The following is a 26075-nucleotide window of genomic DNA, read 5'->3' as shown; positions in this document are numbered from 1 at the left end:
GGTCCCCAAGACCCTTTCAAGGTTAAAAAAAAATTATTTTCATGATAATACTAAGATGCTATTTGCCTACTGAAACACTCTCTTATTTAACTATGTATTTTCATGAGACTGAATTTTATGTTTCAACCAAAACAATCACAACAGATTGAATATAGTGAGCTGTCTACTATTAAAAATCATACATTAAAGATATTTGCAGAAATATATTTCAAATGCCACTCTTCCCACTAATTTGTTTGCTTTGGAAAATATTTAATTTCATAAAAATTTATTTATGTTAACACGTATTGAGTTTGTTATTGCTACTTTAAAATTAATAAATGATTATTGTTTAAAATATCAGTTTTAGTATCTAATATGGTAAATACTGGTAGATAAAACCCACATAAACATAAATTCTCTTGGAATTCTCAAGAACTTTTGGAGTAAAAATGGGTCCTGAGACCAAAATTTGCAGAACTGCTGCTTTGACCTATTTAGTACAATGAGGCAAAATAACAATATGAAGATACAAAAAATATGGGACCTGGAAAGAATGAGAGAATATACCTTTGTATCTTGACTCTGTCTTACTGTCTGTGTGTCACTGGAGAAGTTACTTGACCCTAGTTCTCAGTTTCCTAATCTAAAAAATGTGGGTAGTTTAACAAGTGATATTGAAGGTCCCCTCCATATTTATGATCCTCTAATCCTTTCTAAGTCAAAATCTGGACAAACACTAGTAGTACATATAAATACATACACAGAGAGACCACCCACTTATACAAGGTGTCCCAAAAGTCTTAGTATAGTTTTAATAGATTAAAATTTTAATAGCATAAAACTTCACTAAGACTTTTGGGACACCCTATGTAACAGTCTAAGGTTAATAAAGTGTTTTACATATATTATTTCCATTTGATCTATATATACATCTTGCATATATTTTCCTTGTGTAACCTACAAATTTATGTCCCTCTGTTCCTTCAAGCTGCATTTCAAAGTCTGTGGTCTGCCAGAAAACTTTCTCTAATGAGCTGCCACTTAAACAGTACAAGTTCATGTCTTCTCTATTATATTCTTACAATTGTTACATTTATCTATACACACTAAAGTTGTTTCCTGTATTGTACTATCTCTTTGAGGATAGGAGCTAATTTTAATACGTCCCCTCAAGCAGCTGATATAGTATTGTACTTCCCCAACAGAATAATAAAAACTGAGATAAAACAAAGATAAGTACATGTCATTTTTTTACTTCTAATTTTATTCAAAAGAATTATGGCAGTTGGAATTGCTGCCCTTGGAGCATGCATCAGTATTTCAAAGGAAGTACAGTTATCCCTTCCACATCACTGGGGTTAGGGGTAGAGTGCCTTTGTGATCTGGAAAATCTGTTAAATTTTTTGACCCTCTTTTGTACCAGTGATACCTGAATTATTATGGTATTAAAAGATAAAATGTGCTGACAGGTACAATGCTATACATATATCTTATACATTTCTGAGTTTCTGACCTTTTTTGTGTCATTTGCTGGCCTTAGTGTATTGTCTGTGACTTCCACAAAACTCCCCCCAATTTCCCATTTCTTATGCTGACCTATGATATATGGAAACTGCTGTGGGAAAAGTCATGATGTGGAAGGGATCATGTATTAGGACATCCTAGAAGGTCACTGCAAGACTTGTGTCACACTACCAACATTGGTGCCATCATTAGCTTGGAAATGTCTACCTACCACCTTGGGTTTGTCCCTCCCACTTCAGTTGCTAAGGGTAACAGGGTTAGGAAACATCACCATGGCTACAGTAGGCATCAGGTTTGGGAAAACTTCCTGTGCCACTGCTCAGTTCCAAAAGAAACCTGACTTATCAGAATGCTATTCTAATAAAGATGGTGTTTGGCAGATCGTTATGGGTCTAAGTCAACAATTCTCTGTTAACAACTCCTTTAAGGGTGTGTGTGTGTGTGTGTGTGTGTGTGTGTGTGTGTGTGTGTGTGTGTGTGTGTGTGTGTGTTTTGTGTGTGTCTGTTTTAAGGAAGAAGGAAATGCAACATTCTTTAATTGCAGAAGTGGTCATTTTGTCTCTAAGTATAATCACGCTGAATTAGTTTTTCCTGTTGGTCTCTTTATCATGTTCCAGCTTTCCTGTACTTGTGGTATACCTCAGCCCAGGGCCATGATGATGGACAACAGCTATAGTGATGGAGAGGTGAATGATATAGGAAATTATGTGTCAGACAGTGGAGATAAGCAAGATCGCATGATGGTACAGCTGGCTCTGAATTCTGAAAGGAATGCCATAAGGAGGAAAAGCCAACGGAATTATGTGAGCATGCGGATCGACACCCATGCCATCGATAAGTATTCTCGGATAATATTTCCAGCTGCATACATCTTATTTAATTTAATATACTGGTCCATTTTCTCATAAATGTTAGTCATTCTTGAGGTTTCACTGCTCTATACAATAGGCACTCCAAAAACAGTTACATAAACTACTTTAAAAGAAAATGATGGGAAAATATTTCATTCAGGGCTATGGATAAGATAAAAAGAACCCAGAACACTTACCATGTGTGGCATTAATATCATATCAGGCAATCATTAAGTCAAATCACAATTATCAAGCATTGGTTGAATGTATATTATACTATTATAATAATACCCAACAGCATCTGGTAGTACTGTAATTAGTCTGGGGGAAAAAAAAAACATGGTACTATGATGTGGGTTTACATATTTCTGGTTCTGCAAAAATACTTGTTTTTTCTGCAGTCCATTTTCACTTGGGCAATAGAATTCTTATTTCCTTGACTGTTTTTACAAATATTACTTAATTCAAATAAATGCTTTCATATTCCTTAAAATGAGTAGTTATATCTAAAATGCATTAATAGGGGACATCACTACCCCCAAAGCTCAATTTTTAGCAGGGTAGTATATAGTCTGTCCTTTTAGTTATCTTAGAATCCTAGTTCATTGTCATTGCAAGTTATTATAAATGTTCACAAACATGTTGTCTACATGTTGTATTTTCACAGACCTTCCTCTTTCCATGTAGCTGAGGATTTCTTAATAGATATGTACTGCTTCTGACTTCATTGTAAAATCCACTCACCAAAGGGAACTTCAGAGAGCATATCACTGATGCAAACCATCAATACTGCCATAAAAAAAAGCTAGTAGAAGCTAATTAAGTTAAGGATTTCTTCTGTTGTAATAACACTGTACTAAATCCTATTTCAACAGGTATATGCTAAATAATTCTAGTGTTCTTCATAGAGGCAGCATATGTCTTATTTCCTTTAAATCAGGAAGTCATAGCTTGGGGGCAGAGGGACCCAGGCAACACAGTTCTCATATAAAAATAAATTTCTTGGTGCAGCACTATACTTACTTTCAAAGTGATACTGATTATCATTATGATTTTGTCTACAATGGTATCCCTGAACTTAAATTTCACTTTCTGTTCAAGCTCTCTGATTTTATTTTAGATAAAAATATTCAGGATCCATCCACCACACAGGTTGAAGCATTATTAAAGACAAAATATACTGGCATCACACTTAAGAATCAGTCTCAACTTTTTAAAATGCTAACTCTTTTTCCAGGATCACATATGTATACATATAATTACTTATTTGTAGACTATTTGTCTCCTTGGGCTCATTAAACAAAGAGGCTAGACAACAGTATCTGCTGTGTTTTAGTTGGCAGTTAGATAATACTGCAACAGTCTCTCTTGGCTAAATCCTGAAAGTAGGATAAGATTCCAAATCTCCAGCAACACAATTCATTCTTCATCCATAAAGAAAATGCTTCCCAGTTTTTTGTAACTCACAAGAATAACATTCATGTTTTATATTGTTTCTGAAGTCAGTGTTTATTTTAAGGAAAATAGCTGCTGTTGATTAATTGAACTGTCAAAGGATGAGCTTAGCTTTATGAGAAAGGAAACATTAAGAGTATACAAGCTTTCAATAGAGAAACGCTGACACAGTTTCATCACCCTTATGAAGCATTTATTGAACTATTCATATTCCCAAGGGATAAGAATCTAGTACCTACTAAGAAATGTCACCCTATAGCTTCATTTTTTATTTTTCACCCAAATTTAAAAATTCAACATTGTGTGATTGTATTACCATGACTTCAATCTAACCTCAGAGTGGGATAACATCTTTTTACTTTAAAAATGTATTGCCATTAAAAGGAGTAATATTCACTTTTGAAATCAAAGATTTTGATCAAGCATTATTCTATTTTCCCTAACTTTTCTGAAAACATGATATTCATATTCTCTAAATGACGGTTTAGAAACAAGTCAACAGATTCCATAATAGTGGAATCTAAAATGAACATAAACTGTACTTCCTATCACTGTGTGTGTGTGTGTGTGTGTGTGTGTGTGTGTGTGTGTGTGTGTATTTACTTACCCTTTGTGTTCATTTGGAGACACATTACAAAGAATGCCCTAATGAAAAGAAAGTCATCTGCTATAAGTATGTATGTTATTAAGAAAAAATGTTCTAGGGGCAGCTAATTTGAGATTAAATATTAATTTGGAAAAAATAATATATTTCTGAATATACCTCTCCCACTCTTAAGTACTAAGGCCAGAGCACTGTGTACCCATCAAAAATAAGAACAACTTTAATGCTTTTTAACTCTTCTTAGTTAACCTTTTGAAGACTGATTAGTTAGCAATAGGGCAATGGATTCACTTTTTTTGTGAGAATTCGCCTCCATAAGGTCCTACACATTAAGTTCTAAAATAATTCCTTAAAAGATCATAGATATGTTTGATGTATACAGAAATGTTATCATCATAAATTAATGTAACTAGACAATAATTCTAAAAAATATAAATTTTTTCCACCAAGTACATTAAACAACTCATACATTTTAGCATGTTTTTATTAGAATTTTATTTAAAATTTACTCTAAAAACTAGAATACAAGCTGATTAATAGAAATTTGCAATATGTATTTACTATTGTTAAAATACAAAATGAGATTGTCAATAATTAACACTCTTTTTGTGGATTGTAAATAAATACCATGGCTTGAATTCATTAATATATTCTGAGGAACATGGAAATACCATCATGATTAGTGATTCATATTCAACTTGTTTTTTTTATAAATAAATGCTACAGAAATGCAGGAGGAGTGAGGCGAGAAGCAGTTCAGTTTGTTGAAGCAATACAAACATACTCTGTCATTACAGGTTCCATATAGAATCATAGAACTTGTTTTCAAATCAGTAATCCCACCACAATTCCTTAGGCTTTTTTTTTTCAAAAAAAAACAATTTGAGTCTGTAATTACATTAGGTTTAAGTAATTCAAGATAACTCAAAATTCATACTAAACCAAAGTTTACAGTTGTACTTCCTGGGGGGAAAAAAGTATATTAAGCAAATGATAAAGAAAAGAGTGTATAAAGTCATGCCTAACTAACTTAAATTATTGTGGAAAAAGTTTCAGCCTGTCATACAGTATATAAATATGTGTTTTGTATATAGACTTGCAATAAATGTTTAATGAATTTACTTCAGTGTAGCTAATTAAAGTAATTCTACACACTGAAATGGAATTACCCGGTATCTAAATTTAGGGGAGTGGGAGAATTAATAAAACTGTGTATCTTTTTAAATTATGTTCTTAGAAGGAGGATATAAACACAAGACTCTCCTGACTTGAAATCATTACAAATGTAAAATAGGGCACATGACAAATATCCTCTAAATCTATTAGGAATGACATTTTTTCAAGTCATATTACTGCTCAAACCAGTTTAGAAAAGGCAGATAATTTTCCCCCTTCAAAATAATGCAAATACAATTTACCCAAAAAGAAAAAGAAAAAAAAAGGGATCAACACACCAAAAATAAATAGATCCTTTATACCCCCTACTCATTCTTGCTTAAAAATACTTCATAGATTATTTAATTTTTTACTTTCCTCTGTCCTCTAAAATGACAAACCATAGAAATAAAAAATACCTATCAACCAGGAGAATAAAGTTTAAGATTGGTATGAAAAATCCAAAGATTGTGGCCTTGTTCCCTTAGAATGAAGGTCACTAAGGAACTGTGGCACAGGAACCAAATTCCAAAGAGAAAAGCTTTCAGCATGGGGGATCCTGTAGGCTAATTTCAAATTAGGTGACAGAGATGAGTTACAGTCATGCCTATAAACTAGAACATGAAGTTCATGTTAGTATTTCTTTCCATGTGGAAAGACAGCATTTCAATTCCATGTGGGGGTTTGGCTCAAGTAATTCATTTGTCATAGGAGAAGCCTTCTTGACAAGGAAGGTGCCAGGAACAAACTCAAAAAGGGAATGAGGTATTCTAGAATATAATTAGTGCCTGGAGAATACAATAAAATAATGTATTTTTTCCTTCGGGAAAAGGCTTCCCTCTAAGTACATTGGCTACAGCAATGAAAAGTTGTACCTTGGCTACATATTATTGTATTTTGGCTACATACAATCTGCTATTAAATATCCAGGTGGGAGAAAATGGGGAGGAAAATCCTACAAGTCATTATGTAGAAAATTTTTTTGTCCTGGGAAAACTTAAGGTAATGGAAAGCAATGGTGGCTGGAAACTGAAGGAAAATCCCAGAATAAAGAAAGTCCATTCAAGTAAAAGTGAATTGTTAAGTAGGAACCCCAACTCCCAAAAGGGATGGTGCTAATAGGGTCCTTCAGTGGTGAATAGGTAGCTGTCGCAGGACTGACAGCTCATTATCTTAAACTCACTCAAAGTTTTCATCTCAGTAGTCAAAAAAATCTCCAGCTGTATAAAAAAAAAATCAATGGGGAAATGTTTTTCTTTAGGTCTACAATGTGAAGAAAGCGATATATAATTCTTAAGTACTAACCCTAGAAATCCTATTATCGAAAAGATCTATTTATGGAGAACTTTAAATTTGGGACAGAGTATAGACCATAGAATTCTAGAGCTAGGAATTCAATTCAATTCCCTCCTTTTATAAAGAAATAGAAATCCAAAAAGATTAAGACTTGACCACACAAGTCCAATGTCCTTCCTAATTGATTCTATTTCAGATGAAGTATTATTATCATTATAGTAGAACACCAAGGCTAACAATTCACAGAATTCACAGTACATACAAGTTTTCCTGGCTCCTTCTCCTCTCCTTTTGAAAAAAAATTCACACAAAATTAATGTACATCATATATCTCTAAAAATAAGGCTACAAGAGACTATTTATGTATTTAACAGTAAAAAATATACTATCTTGAACCTACAGCTTCCAAAAACATATTAATTCTATTGAACATTAAATTTTAAACCTTACTCTTTTCAACATTCACCTTTGCAATACCATATATACACATCTGCAACTGTCTATATAACATAACTGTCATATGTGTTGGAGGATTGAGTACTGAGATACTAAGTTCCAACTATGTCAATTTCCAGTACATTTAAACACTCATGAAATACAGATCTATGAAAATTTATTTTAGATTACATGAGGTAAAATATTTTCCTTTCTTATTATGTCATCCAATTTCAAAGTACCAGAAACTTGCTCCTAGAGAAACAAAAAACAATCCTGTCCTACCTCATTAATGGATTCTTAACGTGATTCACACATTGTGCTAAGGTCTTGGTTTTGTTCTGTAGTATTCAAAAATTCCTCTTCTTGGAGACTAAGTCTAAAGTCCTTTCTGACACTTTCTAGCAAACCGGGCTTGAAAACTACATCTAGTGCCGTCATCGCCAGAGCCTTAGCAGTACGCAAAGTGTAGAACTGTGCTTCTTGAGATCCTAGAGGGTGGAAGGGAAAAAACTCAACCAACAAACATTGAAGTGTCAACTATCTGACAGGCACTACAAACCTGAAGAAAAAAATGGGACAGTTCTTACTTTGAAGAAATTATACTCTACTGGGGAGAAAACATATTCATTTGAAAATAAGAATAAATGCTCAAACACATCACACACACACACACACACACACACACACACACACACAATGCAGTCCAATGAACAGAGAGCTGGTCCTGGATTCAGGAACACCTGGTTCAAAACACTTTACTAGCTGTGTGATTCCAGGCTAGTCTCTCTCTGTCTCTCTCTCTCTCTCCCTCAGTTTCCTCATCTGTAAAATGGAGATAATAATAGTAGCTACCTCCCAAGATTGTGATAAGGATTAAATGAAATAATGTTCATTAAAGACTAGGCAAATCATAAAGTACTCCATAAATACCAGTTTATTTATACCAATAATTCTTTTCTTTACTCTACCTCCTAAAATGACATACTCACATCAGATACCCTTACCTGCAGCTTCAGTATACTGCTCGGTATGATTCAGTGCATCAGAACCAATATAAAAATAGGGGTGAATTCCAGGAACCACAAAAGTAACATTTCCAAAGTCAGTGGAACCTTAGAACATACAAAATAAGAGATGTATTTAGAAAAGTATTTGAATTAGTTAAACTATAATCAAAAACTAATTTTTAAATTCAGACATGAAAATATATTCATGGTGAAAGCAAGAGGGCACATTTTTCAAAAGGACAAAAGTCATACTGTTCAAGAGTTAGTGGTGGGAAAAATAAAGCAAATTGGAACATGGGATAAAAACTTGGCCTGGGTATTTCTAAGAGTTGGTGCCCAGAACCACAACTACAGTGCAAAGTATAGTTATTAGGCAAAACAGGGAGAGCACCTGGCTACATGGATACCAAATGCTTATATTTCTGGGTCAGTCCTTTAAAGACTGTCCAAATTCCATAAGCAGTGGTTAGCTTAGGTGAGGCTCAGCCTCCATTTCCCTACTTGCCACTCTATTCTTAATTCCTTGCAATGCAGCTTCTACTTTCCCTCTTCCCCATTTCTCCCATAACTATAATTTATCCATGAAGTCACACTTCCCAATCCAATGACCTCTTCTTCTCAGTGCTTTGATTTCTGTAGAGTTTTTGACCCTGTTGGCCACTCCTTTTCCTCAAAGACAATCTAACCTCCCTTGACTTTTCTGACAATTCTTTTGGTTCTCCTCCAAGTCTGACTATTTCCTTTCAATCTTCTTTAAAGGATCATCATCCTGTCCCTGCCTTCTATTTATGAATATATGCCTTCTCTCTCAAAAAAAAAATATATATATATATGATAGATATATGTCTATTCTCTTCACTGAAATTAATTTTAGCTCCATGTGTTCAATCCACTCCAAGCAGATGGCCTCTAAATATAGAGGTTCGGTCCTTCATCACCATTCCTACTTTACCATCTATCTGCCAGACATTTCCAACTGGATATCCCATAGGCACCTCCAACTCAACACATCCAAAAGAACTCATGCTGGCCTTTCCCCAAAACCTATTAATCCTCAAAAAATCCCCTATTTCTGTGGAAAGGACCTTCTTCCTTCTAATCAGCTATATTTACAAACTTGATTCTTGCCTCACCTTCCAAATCCTATGATTTGTCAGTTCCACCCCTGATTCCTCTCAGAAGTATGGTATGGTGACTAGTGAGCTTCTGAATCTGAAGTCACCTCTTCCACTTACTAGTGTCTCAGGATAACTTGTTCAATGAGCCTCTCTATACCTCTTTCTTCATTTGTAAAATGATATATGCATATGTTAGGGGAGGAGTATAAACTAGACCTGATGACCTCTTAAGTTTCCTCCAGGTCTAAATCAGTGAGCTATGATCTTACAAACACCACCTTTGATCCACTCACACAGTTCAGGCCCTCATCATCTCTGACCTGGATTATTCAATAACCCATCTCTACACCAAGTTGTTCCTCTCTAATTCAGCCTCCACAGAGATGGCAAAGTGCCATTCCTGAACACAAATCTGACTAGGTCATGCATACTTGTGCATATACTCATGCATATACTTCAGTTCTCTACTGATTCTAGGAAAAATAAGTTTTTCATAACCTGACTTTCTAGTCTTATTCTATATTTACTACCCTTTATGCACTCTATTTTCCAGTAAAAATGGTCAAACAGCTATTCCTCAGACATTATATTCCATCACCTGCATCCAGTGCCTCTATACAGCTCATTCCCTTTGTTTGAAATGGAATCTTCCCTCACAGAGCTAGAGTTTTAACTTATATAGTTTGGGAGATTCCTACTACATGAAGATGTTCTGATATTCCCCCTACCTGTTAGTACTGGAATCCTCTGGGACTTGCTTTGTGTGTATTTATGGGTATATGTATGTATATAGGGGTGTTTACCAATTTCCATTGGTATATGTGGCATCCTTTCAGTAGTATATAACACCTTGAGTTTTCCTTTTGTGCTTTGAGTACTTAATACAGTATCTTGTATAAAAATGGTGTTCAATATACTTCTGGATTAAATAGATACTGAAGTACAAAGCATATTACCAATATTCCAGGGGGAAAATGCACTGAGAGTTCCAAAGGACCAATAATGTGGACTCCCCACGGACTCTTCTTGGCTTCTGGAGGGTGGGGGGAGGATTTGGAAGGTTCTGACATGGTGAAGGCTCAAGCAGGAGAAAGGAAGAAATGGAGCAGCTAGGTGGTACAGTGGATAGAGCACTGGAGTCAAGCAGACCTATGTTCATATCCAATATCAGATACTTAATAATTGCCTAGCTGTGTGACCTTGGGCAAGTCACTTTAAGCCCATTGCCTTAATTAAATTTTTTTAAAAGGAGAAAGGGTAAGGAGCAATAATGGGGCTTCTAGGGTATGCATATTGGGAGAAGAGGACAAGCTCAAGGAAGAGACAGCTCAGATGAGTAAAATAAACATAGATGAGGTCAAAGGAAAGAAGAACAAGGATTATCTTGAGAAGTTTAAGTGAGATAAGGTTTGAACTTGACAAAGAAGATATCAAAAGATGGGAATACAGAGAATGGGTTCCAGTTTAGTTTTTGTTATTAACTAGTCCAGTGATCATAAGGTAGATGTTTGAGATAAGTATCTAAAAAACCCCTCCAAGCCTCTCCCCATTAGCCAAATAACTCATAATCAAAATTGATTATAAAGACAATTATAGGTTGGGTACCAGTGTAAATAGTTTATTGTATATAACTTATAACTTCACCGACAAAATTCTGATACTAGAAGCAAAACATCTAGACAAGAAAATAGATTTATTGCAGAATCTTTGTTTGAAGTAGAACAAAGGACATGGAAGGTCTTTTGTTTTCATCTGATTGTTAAGCCATAAAGCACCATAAAAATGTCAGGTCTCAATGATATCTGCTCGAGTTGTTTCTTCTCCCCAAAATGAAAAACTAGGGAGAAGTGAGGAAGACAATCAGATATACATGTTTTGGGCATTATATATATATTTTTTTCTAGTGTTACCACCTTCCCCTGACCTACCCTGAGAATTTTTGGAAAATTCATCATTATGAAGTCCAACTGATCAGAAAGAAAAAAGAGAAGATGGAGTAAACAAAAAATTACAGAAAAATTCAAAATTCTAACAAATATTCATCTTCATAGCTATTAAAAGTAAAGTTGTTTTATAAATATAAGGTGGTACTAAGTAATATAAGTAAGAAGTGATCCTCAGAGATAAAAAAAATTAAAAACAGACAACCACCTGGCAAATTAAATACTCAAATAACTTCTATACAAAGATAACTGCTAAAGTCATTTTACTGCTAAGGTTTCAAGGTGTTTCCTTAAGCTGTATCTTTAACTAAATCCTGAAAACCATAGCTTGTAGGTTCAGATCACACTGTTTTAAGACTTCTCTCAGTATAATGGCACACTAGATATAGTAGAAAAATCTAAAAAGCAACTTCAAAGTATCTCTATTATTTTGAAAACCTTTGTTAAGTTCTTTATCCTAGCAACAAACCAATACAAATATAAACAATACCCTATACAACTAAGTAAGCACTGCCCTGGCAATGACCTTGCTTGTTTATAAAGAGGATTAAGAACAACCTGTTAAAAGTTTTCCTTTTCTTTTTTAAGTAGTTCACAATCATAAGCATTAGAGAACATTTAGAGATGTCTAGTTCAATACAGTCACTTGAAAATTAGCTAAATCAAATGTCATTAACATAACAATCTGCAATTTTTTAAAAAGCCACTTATATATAGCAACTTCCAAAAATAAAATGTAACTCTTCCAGCATTCTATTTGCAAAGGGGTCCATCTGCTTTCCCTCTATCCTTAACTTCAATTTCTCAAATTGAATTTAACTTTAACTTAAAGTTAACTAACCTTAACCTTCAACTTCTCAAAAATTTGAAAGGAAACATTCCCTTCCATTAACAATTCCTTCTTTTCCCCACTATATAGTAGATAGCTCTGATAAAATGGATAGAAGACTGGCCTTAAGTTAGGAACACCAAGGCTCAAGTCCCACTTATGACACAGGGGCCCTTTAAACCCAAGGTTCAGAGAGCTAGTCCCTTAGAAACATTTAAAAAGTTGACCAGAGAACTGTTAAGATGGTTTGCAGAACAGCTGCTCATCTGCATTTGTAAAGAAGTTCCTCAAAAGAAGCATCATACTCAGATTAAATGACAGGTCCAGACCAAAAGAGAGGGAGAGGAGATAATGATCTTTTTCAATAGCCAAATAAATAATATAAGCAATCTTAGAATTACCTGATGAACCATATGACAAAGAATCTTCCGAAATAAATTCTATTCCCAGTTTTTTCCCATTTTCCATGTAAGTTTTCCAGAGGCTCTTATTAGGAAGAACATTATAGTAGTCATGTACCCCATCTTTTAATTCTACCTAATAAAAAAAAATGATTATTAAACACAATTTGAAAAAAAAAGACAAAAATGGAATTGGAACAACTTTTTCAAATCATTGAAGTTAATAAGCACTTCTACTTCCACCATACTGCAAGGCTTTGTGGGGAGCTGTTATTAGCTTAACTGCACCATATAATCTACCCCTAGGATATGATCTCCGGCCTTGAGGACATTCAAATATATACTTTAGTATATACAATGCTTCATGATAAGGATGATAAAGATATCTCTTAGCATTCAGATCATGGGAATCCTTAGAGGTGATACCACTTAATTCTCTCCTCTTAATAGTTTTCTAAGAGGTAAATTTGCCTTCCTATCCCTTCCTAGCTAATCCAGTCAATTTATTTCCTGTTGTCTATCTACCAGAAAGAATATATTCCCTTGCTTAGAATACCCTCACTATTCCACTCTACCCAGTTGACTCCTTTTCTTCCTTCAAGGACCACTTGAGTCTGAGTCTAAATGAGAAATATGAAATAACAAATATTAATAACAATTAAATAACTCCTCAAGCTGTACTCTTCCTCAGGACCATAGCATTTAGTGTGTCCATTACTTCTTAGTACTTAATATATAATTTGGATAACAGTTCAAGAAAGTATAACTTGTCCCTCCTAAGCAATAAATTCAGGATGACTGTAGTAACTGGCATTCATGCCAAAATCTTATGTTAGGTAATCAGTAAATATTTACTGATCTGATATCAGAAATAAAATCCTCTTCCACAGAATAAAAAGGCATCCCCTTCTAATTCCAAAGTCCCGATGCTTACTATATGTCATCTATGAACTTTTTTTACCCCAAATACTTAAAAAAAAAATCAGCTTTTGCCAATGATTTGTTTCCTTTAATAGCTTTTACCATGTCAAGGATGATAAGAAGCAATAAATACCACTAATTTTTATAGCTATCATAAATGAAGTATTTAACTGTCCTTCTAAGAACTTCTCAATAATTTATTACTAAAACTTAAAATACTTTTTTTCTAAGCATGGCAAATGAGAGATAACTGAGGAAATATTCTTTTTTATACTTTTAATACTCTTTGAAACTGAAAATGAAAAATTCATAAGAAACAAATCAAGATGTAAACAACTACATAATTATGTTAATAGAATCATATAACCTGATTCTCTTCTCCATTTATCTTGCAAAATATTTTTTGTTTAAAATGCAGAGAAAAACCAAGGTCCTTCCTCCTTCATACTCTCTCTCCTTACAAACACTTCTAATTTAAAAAAAGGATTAGTTCTTAATACTTACTGTGCATCCTGTAGCCAAAGCAGCAGCTTTAAAGCAATCTTCTGCTTTTTTTGTCAAAATTGGAAGCTCTTTCATTGAAGGTGTACGTAAATAATAGATTAATTCAGAGTATGAGGGAATGATATTAGGTTTCACACCACCATGTTTAATTATACCTAAAAAAAATCAAGTGATTAGAATAAAGTAAAATAAAAAAATTGCTAAAAGCAATGATGTAAGTTGTAACTATAAATTTTTCTACTAATATTCATATGAAAAGATTTAAAGTTATTAGTGACATAGAAAGCCCAATTGTAAAAGATTTTGAAAGTTATATGTACTGTTACTTTAATTGTAATTTTCCATTCAAGCAGAAGAAAATTTAATGGCTGAGTATAAGTCCAAATCTTCCTATGAACATTGGAAGGAGTTTATACCACAAAGGATCAATTTTAAAAATAATTTACCCTTTATCTTTAAGTGAATTCTGGAAATATAATTGATCATAAATTTATAACAAAGCTATGTGTAAGATTAGTGAAAACAACTTGCAACCAAGAATATTTTATATTATTTACTCTGTATTTAGCAAAATTTTACTGTTGTTGGAATGTTAATTCAATACTTTAGGCAGCAAAATCAGACATATCAATGGGACTAATTAGAATGTTGGAAATGGAGACTAGGTCATCTACTCTAAGCCTTTGATTGTATCAATGAAGAAACTAAAACCAAGAGAAGCAGAAGGACTTGTTCAAGGTCACAAATGACTCCACAATGGAGCTGGAGTATAAACTGAGTTTTTCTGGGTCCAAGTTCTGTGCTCTATGGTCTATAAAAGTAATAATGCTCTAGTGAGCATGTGAAGAGATGCTAATTTTTTTAATACCTGGAATACTGTTACCATGTGAAAGTGACATACCAATCACTTAAGACAATTTTTTACAACAAGAAGTTATATTAATGGAAAGATTACTAAGTACTGACAGCTAGCAAGACAAAGAAATATCATTTATTCAGTAACCATTATTAATCAGACAACATGCAATTATTAAGTATTTGCTATGTGCTAACCAGTGTGCTAAGGGCTGAGGATGCAAATGAAAGAATGGTAAGTCTGACACCAAATGTTGTGTAATTATAAAAATCAAGTTTAACCAGAAGAAAAGAAGAGAAAATGAACCTTCTTCCCTCTATTGTAGAGGTGGGGGACTTTGGATGTAGAACATCACATAGTTATACAAAATTTATCTTACTTATTTTTGCTTAACTGCTCCCCATCCCCACCCCTGCATTTTTTTTTTATTCTTTGCATGCTCTCTGAGAAGAAAGATCTTTTTGGAAAGGAAGATGATGTAAAACCAAAGATAACATTTTAAAAAATTCTTTTAAATGTTTATTAGAGTCAATTTCCAGCTAAAAAAATCTTACTCATAGAATAAAGCCTACATTCCTTAGGAATTTAAGACTTTTCAAAATCTTGTCCCAGACTACACTTTCAGTCTTTTGACCCAGTCACACTAATGTACTCAGTGTTTCCTATTTAGTAGCAATATTCTAGTTGAGTTCAATGATAGCTGAAATTTAAAGTTTGCAAAACACCTTAAATGTATTCTCACTTTAATCTCAAGTCACTATGAGGAAAAGCACTATGGGATCATTCCATTTTAAAGATGAGGGAATGTAGACTCAAAAAAAGATTAAGTGACGACTATGACCACATATAACTATTAGAATTTGAATGTAAATTTCTTCTGACTCCAAATGTGTTCTTATTCTACTTTCCTAACAATATACCATCCCACTAGCTTTCAGTGATACTTTTATAAAACCAAATTTACCTGTTAAGTTTTCTAGCTCATTTTAAACATTACACATACTTTGGCCATTTGTGTACAGACACTGAAACCACAGACAGACCTTCTTGATGGTTGTCTTGTCTCCTTTGAATTACTGGCCCTCTTTGTTGATCTTTCTTACATTCCAACTGTTATTCTCTATGATATATGGCTTATTAGATACAGGTAGGAAGTTTTCCTTATGATATTGGTAACTTAAAGCCCTTCACCACCCTCCAACCCACTCTTTCCAGAATATTACACCTTATTCTCCTTCACGTAAACCATGATCTAGCAGTGCTGGCCTTGTTGTTGCTATGACCTCCCATCTGCAGTCCCTGTGCTTCTGTACAGACCATGTCCTGGGCCTTGGATGCATTCCTTCCACAGCTCAAATCTCAATTCAAGTGCCATTTCCTGAGTCTTCCCCTCCTCCTCAATTGCTTACATCTTATCAGCTGCATATATACATATATATATATAATATATATATTATATATATATATATGTATATATGTTACTTGTCTCCCTTAACAGATACTAAGCTTCTTGAGAGCAGGGTCTATTTCATTTCTGTCTTTGTATGCTTTTAGCACCTATCAAGTACTTAGCAAAAAATAGCCTAAAAAATGATTATTACTATTTTTCTTCCTCTATATTCAGTTTTTAAACCTCTGCAAGAGCACCAACACGTTTCTTGCTGGTCCTTATTAGTTTCCCTCTATCTTTGGTCACTATCTTCCTGGTTCAGGAATCCAAATCCTTTATTCAGAAACCATCTTCCAAACCAGAGGCTTACCCACTCCTCCCCCTCCCCAAACTACTTCAGCCTTCTTCTCCCTTATATCAATCAGTAATGATTTAAAAACAACTACCTCAAAATCTGAAGTTTTTCACTTATTGCTCAACTTTTAAAAACTTTATCATGCTTCCTCAAAAGTTATAACTATCCTCTGAGGGAAAAGTCCATAGTCTACTATATAGCTCCAAGCTTTCTTCTCTCATCTCCTTTTCACATTTGGATATGCTCTAACCTATCACAGGCAAAATTTTCCTCTGCCTCCTTAAGACTTGATTTTCCTCTTGTGGTTCACCTTCATTAATATCCACATTTCATGTATTTGACTATAGACATCTACAGCCATGCATTATTTATTTCATTTTTTTTCCCCAAGGAAAATCTGATTTCCTCTTCTAATTGGGAGATGGGGAAAAATGTTCCTCTGGCTCTTTTATTTCTTTCAATAAAGACACCAACTGAAATTTTGTGTATCAACTTGAATTTGGCACTGGCAGAAATAAACATAAAGCACATCTGCATTTCACTACAAAATTTCTTATCCTGTAGCAAAACAATCTTCATGCTTTCCAGTGACTGCAGGTGTGCCCCAGCTCTGCCAGAGATACACTCAAGTCTTGACTGAAAAATTTATTATCTCCCTTTAACATACTACATACAGATAATAACTGAGCCCCTGAATGAGTAAATAATATCCAAACTGCTGCTGCTACTACTACTACTACCACCACCAACTAGTATTTACATAGCACTTCATGGTCTGCAGAGTACTTTACAAATCCTGGAAGCAAAGTGCCATTATTTTACCCATTTTACAGTTGAAGGACTTGAGGCAGACAACCCTTGCCCAGGGTTACACTGATAATAAGTGTCTTATATTTGAACTCAGAAACCATGACCTTTCCAAAAATATTTAAAGTCAGACCATGTCAGTCTCCCATTGGAAGCATTTCTGAAAATAAGTTCTTGCTGAAAAGAGTTCATTTTACCAACACTTAAATTAATAAACATTTGGGGAAATTATTCTTATTAAAATTTTATTAAATACCAACTGAGTATAAGTACAATTCCCTACATAAAAGAAGTATTGACATTCTTACCATGGACTCTCCAGGAAGGTTTCATCTGTTGTCTTAAAACTGACAGATTATTGTATGCAAGAACAGCAGCATCTAATGCATTCAGACCTTCCCAAGGATAAGCGGCAGCATGAGAAGCTTTTCCATAGTATTTCACAGTTACACTAGGAAATAAGTATCACTTGTTATTTATTTTCTTTATTTGTTATGAAGTAAAAAAAGTCCCAAGCAGTTATTTAGGAAAACACCCAATAATAAATTCATAAATGCTGTAACTCTCTAGAAATATAAGTTGTAGAAAAGAGACTGATTATCACTGCTAGAGGGAGCTTCCTCACCTGAGATCCTTATCTCAATGAAGTCACATGTCCAGACCCTATTCCTATAAACATACAGAATACTACCCATGAATTTTATAACTTTTGATATGAAGGGCCAGGAACAGGTTAAGGGAGTGGACCATAAATATGTTAAAAATATACAATCAAGAAATAGGCACACTTTGTGAGAAGAATTTAGAAAAGATTGAGGGGTTAGGGAAGTAGACATCAGATAAAACCCAGTCATATCCAAAACTGAAGGGAAACCAAAAGGAGGGATGGGGAGGAGAAAAGAACTAGGATCTAAGATGGGTGCCTTTGATTGCTTCTTAGATAACTGGGGAATGGGTGAACAAATTGCAGTATATAAATACAAGGATTTTTTTTTAACCTTAAGAAATGATCAGAAATGGTTTCAGAGAATCCTGAGTCATAAGAATTGAGGCAATTAAATAAAAATAAGAAAATAATTCATAGAAGAACAACAGCAATGACCAAAGAACCCATGGAAAGCACATAACCAAGTTTTGACAGAGGTAACAGAGATTCTTAGACAAGGTCACCATGAAGGTTTGTTTCATTTCATTGCCTTTATTTGTAACAAGGATTTTCTCTTTTTGTGTTTTGCTATGGTATGAAAATACTCTTTTTTGGTGTTTAAGTTCCAAATAAACTAAATTTAAAAAAAAGAGAAACTACCACTTAAACATTCTAAAGTTAAAATGATTGACTGCTAGAATAGTTTTCTTTCCATTTTTCATGCTTGTTAACAGATGATGTTTAAGAGATGTATTTTATAAATCTAATCAATAAAAATTACTCCTAAAATTCATAATTTTGACTAATCCTTACCATGAACTCACCTGCAACACTAACATAATTCTGGGAAAAACCTAGTTTACCTCATATTTTTATGAAATTTTTTCATCTACCCAAATTTAAACAATTTTTTCTTTCAGTAATAATACCTTGAGATATTATAAAAGACTTATTCCACTTCCAAATGGTTTTCTTACCAAGATTAGTTGCTTAGTTACTATCAGAATAAAAAGGTTTTGGCAAAGAAAAGCAATCAAACTGCCTGTATGCTCAGCAAATACTTTAAAAGATATAATTCATTTATTTACAAATTTACAGGGAATACTATTTTCAAATACTTGACCATGTGTTCTAGTATTTATCTAATATTTAAATATATCATTATTTTCCTCCAAAATGTCTAAAGATGACATAGCTGAAAATCTTTTAACATTTGGATAAACAATCTATTTAAGGATATTTCAAAAGTGGGATCAAACTGTTAGGATAGTATTAGATTTAATCAATGAAATGAACTAAATGTTTGAGTCCCTAGAAATGTCATATCATTTCTAGGTTGTTCCCAAATATTCCTTTAGCAAAAAAACCTTCAGGTACATGATTTTATTATGGTAGTTTGAAGCAGTGACTAGAAAGGTTTGAGTATTCTTGAATCTTTCAATCTCCTCACAGTGCTCATACAGTAGGCCTTTGATGAATGCTGGCTGAATAAGAGAATAGGTCTATTCTCTTATTCTGAAAAACTGAAAAAACACTTGTCAAGACATTTATTTGGAAGGGTGTTTAAAAAAAAACCCACACCAAAAAAACTTTCCATGGAAAATATCCTAATACCAGTTGTTCAGACTAATTCTCAAAACCATTAATAAAAACACCACAAACATGAATGGAGAGAAAACTATATTAATGGTTATTTTATTTCAGCAGTAATTTTTAAAATTAAAAAAGTATTTAATCATCTTCAGGTTTGTTAAACATTTATGTCAGAGTGAGACCTTTCTTCATATGGAGCTCTCTTATATGAATGTTTCAAGTGCCAAAGCTCAGTATTTTACTAATATCAATGGCAACTTTATTATAAAGGACACATGAAAAATGACACTAATAAATAATAAGAGCTAATCATTATAATCTTTTAAGAGTAATCCTTACTAATGATAGAATTTATAGCATCTTCCTGGACAAAAATTATCATACATGTCTTTAATGTAGATAAGTAGCTGAACTTTTTTTCTGAAATAAATCTTTTTCAATTTTCCTTTTTCCTTCTGAACACTTCAATACAGACTGCACAGAACTAGTCTGGTTCACTGAAAAATGCAGTCATAAGGCCTGCTTTTTAGTCAGCTGTCCAACTCAATCCCTGTGTTTCCCTTGCCAGATCTCTTAATCTCTTCTTTGCACCTCATTTCCTTTCTCTGTAGAATGACAAAGTTTGGATTAAATGATCTCTGAGGTCTCTACCAATATGCAATACTATACTGTGTAAAGAGTTCATACTTTCTATATTGTTACATAGAGAAATTTAAAACAATGATTTTTAAGATGTTTGTATTAAGATTGGATGGTTTTCCAGAAAGTCAATATGCACTCATTATCTACTTTAAAATAAGCTACCCAGTGGATAGAGCATCGGCCCTGGAGTCAGGAAGACATAGTTCAAATCTAGCCTCAGTCCTTAATAATTGCCTAGCTGTGTGACCTTTGGCAAGTCACTCTTAGCCCCTTTGCCTTAAATAGATAAAACAGACTACCAACAGAAAATTTTTCTATTTCAGGGTTCCTATATAGTAGTTTTACACCCTAGTATTTTAATGTTTATATAAGCCTTCTTATGAAAAAAGCTTAATTTAAAAAAGGAAAACTAAAATGACCTTTATTGAAAAGCATTAAATGTAGGTTCAGAAAATCTATTGCTAAACAATAGAACAATTTCTTTAATATAAAGTGCCTACTATTTGCAAAGCCTCCCCACAAAGCCCTCTCCTCTGATGCCTATTTGTCGCATGGAGTTGACCTTGACTTCCTAAATGCTTGGCCAAGAAAACAAAAGCTCTGGCTATTTCTTTAAATATGACGCCAATAACAATTTCCCAACGTAGTGGAATAAAGAAGCTCACCACCAACTGGCTGGCCACTTGATGGACTCTTTGGGCCTAACAATCCATGAAACAAAGATAAAATACAAACTGTCTAGTGTAGCTCTCTACTACAGTGACAATGGCAAAAAAAAAATAGCACAAGATGCTATGAACCCCAATTCTTAGATGATGATACATTTTAATTTAGTTATCGGTATCTGAAAAATGAGATCCTTGTCAAATGACCATGAAGTGGACATACTACTGGAGTAAATGAATTGTATGAAAAAATGAAACTATAAGAGAAATTAAAAGTTCTTAGCGAGAGATCACACATTGTCCTTGGAAAGGAAAATAAAGGGGATGGTCAAAAGGAGATTGAAAGAAACTAAAAAGCACCTTTGTTAAATACGTGACCTACTTAAATTCACAGCAGGCAGTGCTAAGAGGTGTGTAGTGGATATGAGTAGGTTCACAAATAATAAGAAGTTTCAGAAGGAAGTTCGAGTAAAAATATATTATCAGAGAAATGTGCACTCAAAACAGATGAAGTAGTTAATTAGCACATGTGAGCAATATTTTGGCAATCAGCCTATATGCTTCATAAATCAGGAAGGTTTCCAGCTCAATGAGTGGACTTCTTTCAGCAAACTTATGGGAGGATGTGATTAAAAGCTGAACAAGGTAAGGCAAGACCTGAACACTGGAGGGAATACTCATAACCAATGAGATCACTGACCTCTTTAAGAGTATGTGGAAGGGAATGAGGATATAAAAAATGAAATTGTTTCTTTAGGATATAACAGACACACAATGACACACACACCTAGAGAGACTGAGATAAAATATAGGAAATATAAACATTTTGAAATTCAAACACTAAATCAAAAACATCCTAAATTCTTTTCTTCCTCAGCTTCCTCACTTACTCATGTTCAGCCACATCAGGTAGGTAAGCAGCATTTTCTTGTGATGGATGAGCCATAAAAACAACATCAAGATTTTTAAAAGCTCCAGCTTCAATTAAGTCAATTTTGCCACCTCCTTCTTCTTCTGCAGGAGTGCCCAGGACAATGATCTAGAAGAGACACAGGGGTCAGAAAAGCCCAAACATTTATCCTCCAAATAGCATAGTTTCCTAGTAAACCTTCGTTGAGAATCAACTTCACTATTTAGTCTTCAAACTACTTAAACTTCTAACATACAACTACTGTGAGACCTTTGATACTTAAAAAGTTACACTTTAATTTACATTGCAAAACAAAAGCACTCACATGAATACCAATTTGATCAGATTATATTAGAAATTTTCTGTCTGAAATGCATATGATAAAAAGAACTAAAACTTAGTAACTCAGGTCTTTAAAGCCTTTATTGCAACTTTTCTTGACTAAATATTAGATATGAAATCACAGGTCCAGTCCTCGTTTCTACATAAGTATAGAGAATTCTTACATGAGTAAAACTCTTTTCCATGCAGATCAGTTGCGGTCAGTACTTTCTGGGCAAACTTAAAGTCTTGATGGGTTGCCAAGAGCCAAGGTGTCAAACTCATAGAAAAGATTTATGAGGCCAACATATGGATTTATAAACTCACAGAAAAACATTATCTACGTGGTATTGTATTTTTATTTATGAAATATTTCCTAATTACGTTTTAATCTGACTGGGTTATACTTGGTTTGGCAGAGTTTGGCACCTCTGGCCTAGAGCAATGATAGATTAAATGACTGGCCATTGGTGGGATATGCCAGGGGCATTGTGTAATTTAGGATTAATAAGCAAATTATTTGCAAAGAATTTTATAATTATTTATTAGTTAATCCTCACAACAACCCTGTGAGGTAGGTGACAAGTATCATTTTACAGGGAAAGAAAAAGAAACCCAGGTAATAGAGTGAGTTGTCTAAAGGCTAGGGTAATGTTGGGACTAAAATTAAAATCTCATGACTTCTATCTACCTCATTAATAAGTTTCAAGATAAACTATTTTTAGAAATGCATTAAACAATCTTAAATACCACAGTTAGAAATGACCAATTACACAAACTTACTAATTCGTTTCCACCAGTTCAATCAGGCATATTTATTGGTCACCAAACACCTAATTAAACAAAAAAGAACTTTACAGAATAAACATTTTACTTTAATATTTAATACTTTCTTCAAAATATACAATTTCAAACAGTCAGGAAAAATGTCATTGAAAAATGGAAGGCTCCTTAAGGTCTAAAATCATTCAACAAACATTTATTAGATACCTGGAGATACAAAGATGAAAAAAATGACAAGATTTCTACCTTAAAAAGGAAATACAACAAAGTTGAAATATGTGTATATGTGTGTGTGTGTGTGTGTGTGTGCTTATGAATAATGTCCCTCCCTGGATCACTATAGCTATTACCATATAGGAAAGATGACAATTTTTCTAAAATTGAAAGTTTTTACTGTTTGAGAACTATAGGATTCCTATAAATTATGCAAAAATGATTGAGTACTTCTTTAAAATTATTATTTTGGTCACAGACCTTCAAAATCCATGAACTCCCTTGGGTTCAACTATCCTGTTTATGCACATGATTCCCAGATCTATATATCCTGCTCCGTCTCTCCTGAGCTCCAGTCTCACCAATTATCCTTTGGATAGGGCTTAAAGTCCCACTGATACCTCAACCATAACCAAAACTGAGCTTATGATCATCCTGAGCTCTCCCCCCCGCCCTCTTTTCCCAAGGCATCCTAAGTTAGCCTGAAATGCTCTCCCTCATCACTTCTGCCTCTTAAGAGGAAGGCCTTTTCTAGTCAGCTGGGACGTCTCTCAGAGTTTTCACTAGGAGGTCCCCTTCCATTCACAGCTTGTACAGAGTATCTGTATATGGTCTTCCCTGGTAGAATGGGACCTCCTTCACAGGAAGGGCATGTTTTTGGCATTCTCCCTAGCACAAGGCAAGAGCTTAAATGTTTGTTATCTGCCCCATGCTAATCTCAAAACTACTGTGCCTGTTTGACCATCTAGTTTTTTTTTAACAAAAAGGAGAAGAAAAAGGGGGTGATCATGTTCAGAAACAAAGAACCCTTTCCTAAATGGGCAAAGATACAGAAACAAAAAGGTAGAAAGCAGGTGGTGCAGTAGATAGAGCACTGGCCCTGGAGTCAGGAGGACCTGGGACAGGTCATGATTACCTAGCTGTGTGGCCTTGGGCAAGCCACTTAAGCCTGCAAAAATCTAAAAAGAAACAAAAAAGTAAGGGAAAAGACAAGGGAGAATAACCTTAAAAAAATACCATAAAAATAGAAACTTTTCATATTTCCCTTAATCAAAACAAGGCTGGATTCCACTTTAGAATAAGTGAAGAGTAATTATTCACAGATGCTAAGTGAAATAACAGACTCTGTTAAAATGCTTCCCAGTTCTTACAGAAGCAACGGGGGGACTCCAGTTTGGGGGTATAAAAGCGGTCACTAAGATCAAGCGCAGCGCCGCGGGCCCGTTTTCGGAGGCAGCCCGGGCCCGTTCTCGGCCCGGGCCCGTTTGGCAGCCGGGCCCGGGCCCGGGGCCGGCCTCGGCTTCTCCGCACCAGGAGCGCACCCCGGCCCCCTCCCGGGGCTCACCTTGACCGGCGGGCAGCGGGGGTGGCTCTCCAGCGCCCCCTTCAGCCCCAGGGCGGCCGCGGCGCCCACCTCGGCGATGAGGTTGTGGCCGCAGGCGTGGCCCAGGCCCGGCAGCGCGTCGTACTCGCACAGGAAGCCCAGCTGCAGCGGCGTGGGGCGCCCGGAGCCCGGCGCCGGGGACCCCCACTCGGCGCGGAAGGCCGTGTCCAGCTTGTAGTGCGGCTGCACGGCCCACGTGGCGGCCGGCGGCTCCTGCTCGAAGAAGCGCGTCAGGGCGCCGTGGGCCCGGTACTCCTGGTAGGCCAGCTCGGGCTCGCTCCAGATGTCCCGGCTCAGCGCCCCCAGCCGCTCGGCGGCCTGGTCGATACACTCCGAGGCGCGGCGCTTCAGCAGCTCCAGCTCCGGCACGGCGCTGCCGCCCTCCCCGGGCAGCTCCTCGCCCGGCCTCATGGCGGCCGGCCGCGGGTCCGGACCAGCGCAGGAGCCGCGCCGCCGTCTCCCTGGGAGACCGCGCCAGCTTTCCCTTCAAGAGCCGGGGAGCCCCGCCTCGGCCCCGCCCCCAGGCCGCTCGCTCAATCATAGCCCGCCTTCCTCCCTCCTCCCTGCGCCCTCCCTCCCGATGGGCCTGCTGGGAAATGTAGTCCGCCGCCTTCCCGGGCACCCCGATGCCTCGCGGGCTCCGCGGGAGGCACCGCGGCCGGCCGAGGTCACCCGCCTCCCTGACGTCGTGGGCTTCTTCCAGAACGCAGGGCCAACGGCAGCGTCATGCTTGTCGTGCCCGTTCCTGGCTGGCTTTTAGTCTCCCCACGGACCTCCTCGGGCCCCGAAACACAACCCCACGCCCGGCTGGCGCTGGCATAGAAAGCAGCCAGGGTCTCCGAAAATGGCACAGAGACTGCTTGACTTGTGATCCGCTGCAGGGGCACCAGCGTCCACGGAGGGATTAACGAGTCGGTCGAATTGGATGGAGGAAAAAAAGATGACATTTTTATTTTCTCTAAGCCAGAACTGAAATTTAGCATTCCCTTCAGTTGTTTAAAGGCATGATTCTAAGAAGGGGCCCACAGACTTGATACAATCGGTTACCGGACTCCACGTTGTAATGTGGCTCGATGTCAACATCAATAAGCAATTATGAAAAGTCTGTGGTGTGTACCATGGAAACAATGTAAAGACTGGCAAATTACCTTCTATTGGGGGGGGAGAGTAAGATTAGGGGGAAAATTGTAAAACTCAAAATAAATGAAATCTTTTTTTTTAAAAGTCTATTGTGTGACAGGTACTCTACTAATAAGCATTGAAACACCAGAGACAGAGACAGAGAGAGACAGACAGAGAGAGAGAAAGAGACAGTCCCTGCATTCTGCATTCAAGGAATTTACAATTTATTGAATTTTGGGGAGTATAGTCGATGCAGAAACTTGTTTTATTTATATATATTTGTATTAGGGGTTTCGTTTTTCTTCCCCTCTAAGTGGGGGAAGAAAGTCTGGGACAAAAAGAAGGAACTTCTTGGTGAGA

At 35.8% G+C, this 26075-nt stretch overlaps 2 protein-coding genes across 3 annotated transcripts in view; one reads left to right on the top strand and one right to left on the bottom strand.

Annotated features, from left to right (window-relative positions):
- The window catches only part of GABRR1 (gamma-aminobutyric acid type A receptor subunit rho1), a 118674-nt gene extending 113731 nt beyond the window's left edge, over positions 1-4943 (top strand). For both annotated transcript variants that reach the window (XM_074187137.1, XM_074187136.1), the window contains exon 10: positions 2124-4943. In XM_074187137.1, the coding sequence (XP_074043238.1) occupies positions 2124-2414 (291 nt within the window). In that variant the 3' untranslated portion in view covers positions 2415-4943. The remainder of the gene's footprint in view (positions 1-2123) is intronic.
- PM20D2 (peptidase M20 domain containing 2) lies at positions 351-25074 on the bottom strand. Its single transcript, XM_074187138.1, has 7 exons — positions 24555-25074; positions 21873-22021; positions 17745-17887; positions 14029-14183; positions 12604-12739; positions 8310-8417; positions 351-7793 (listed from the first exon to the last, which is right to left on the bottom strand). The coding sequence occupies exons 1-7, from the start codon at positions 25002-25004 to the stop codon at positions 7603-7605; spliced, it is 1332 nt and encodes a 443-aa protein (XP_074043239.1). The 5' UTR covers positions 25005-25074; the 3' UTR covers positions 351-7602.
- Between the last annotated feature and the right edge of the window lie 1001 nt (positions 25075-26075).

This window comes from Macrotis lagotis, chromosome 5, assembly GCF_037893015.1.
Source record: "Macrotis lagotis isolate mMagLag1 chromosome 5, bilby.v1.9.chrom.fasta, whole genome shotgun sequence".
NCBI classification, from domain to species: Eukaryota; Metazoa; Chordata; class Mammalia; order Peramelemorphia; family Peramelidae; genus Macrotis; species Macrotis lagotis.
The sequence above is the reverse complement of the archived record's forward strand: the minus strand, read 5'-3'. Positions and strand labels throughout refer to the sequence as shown.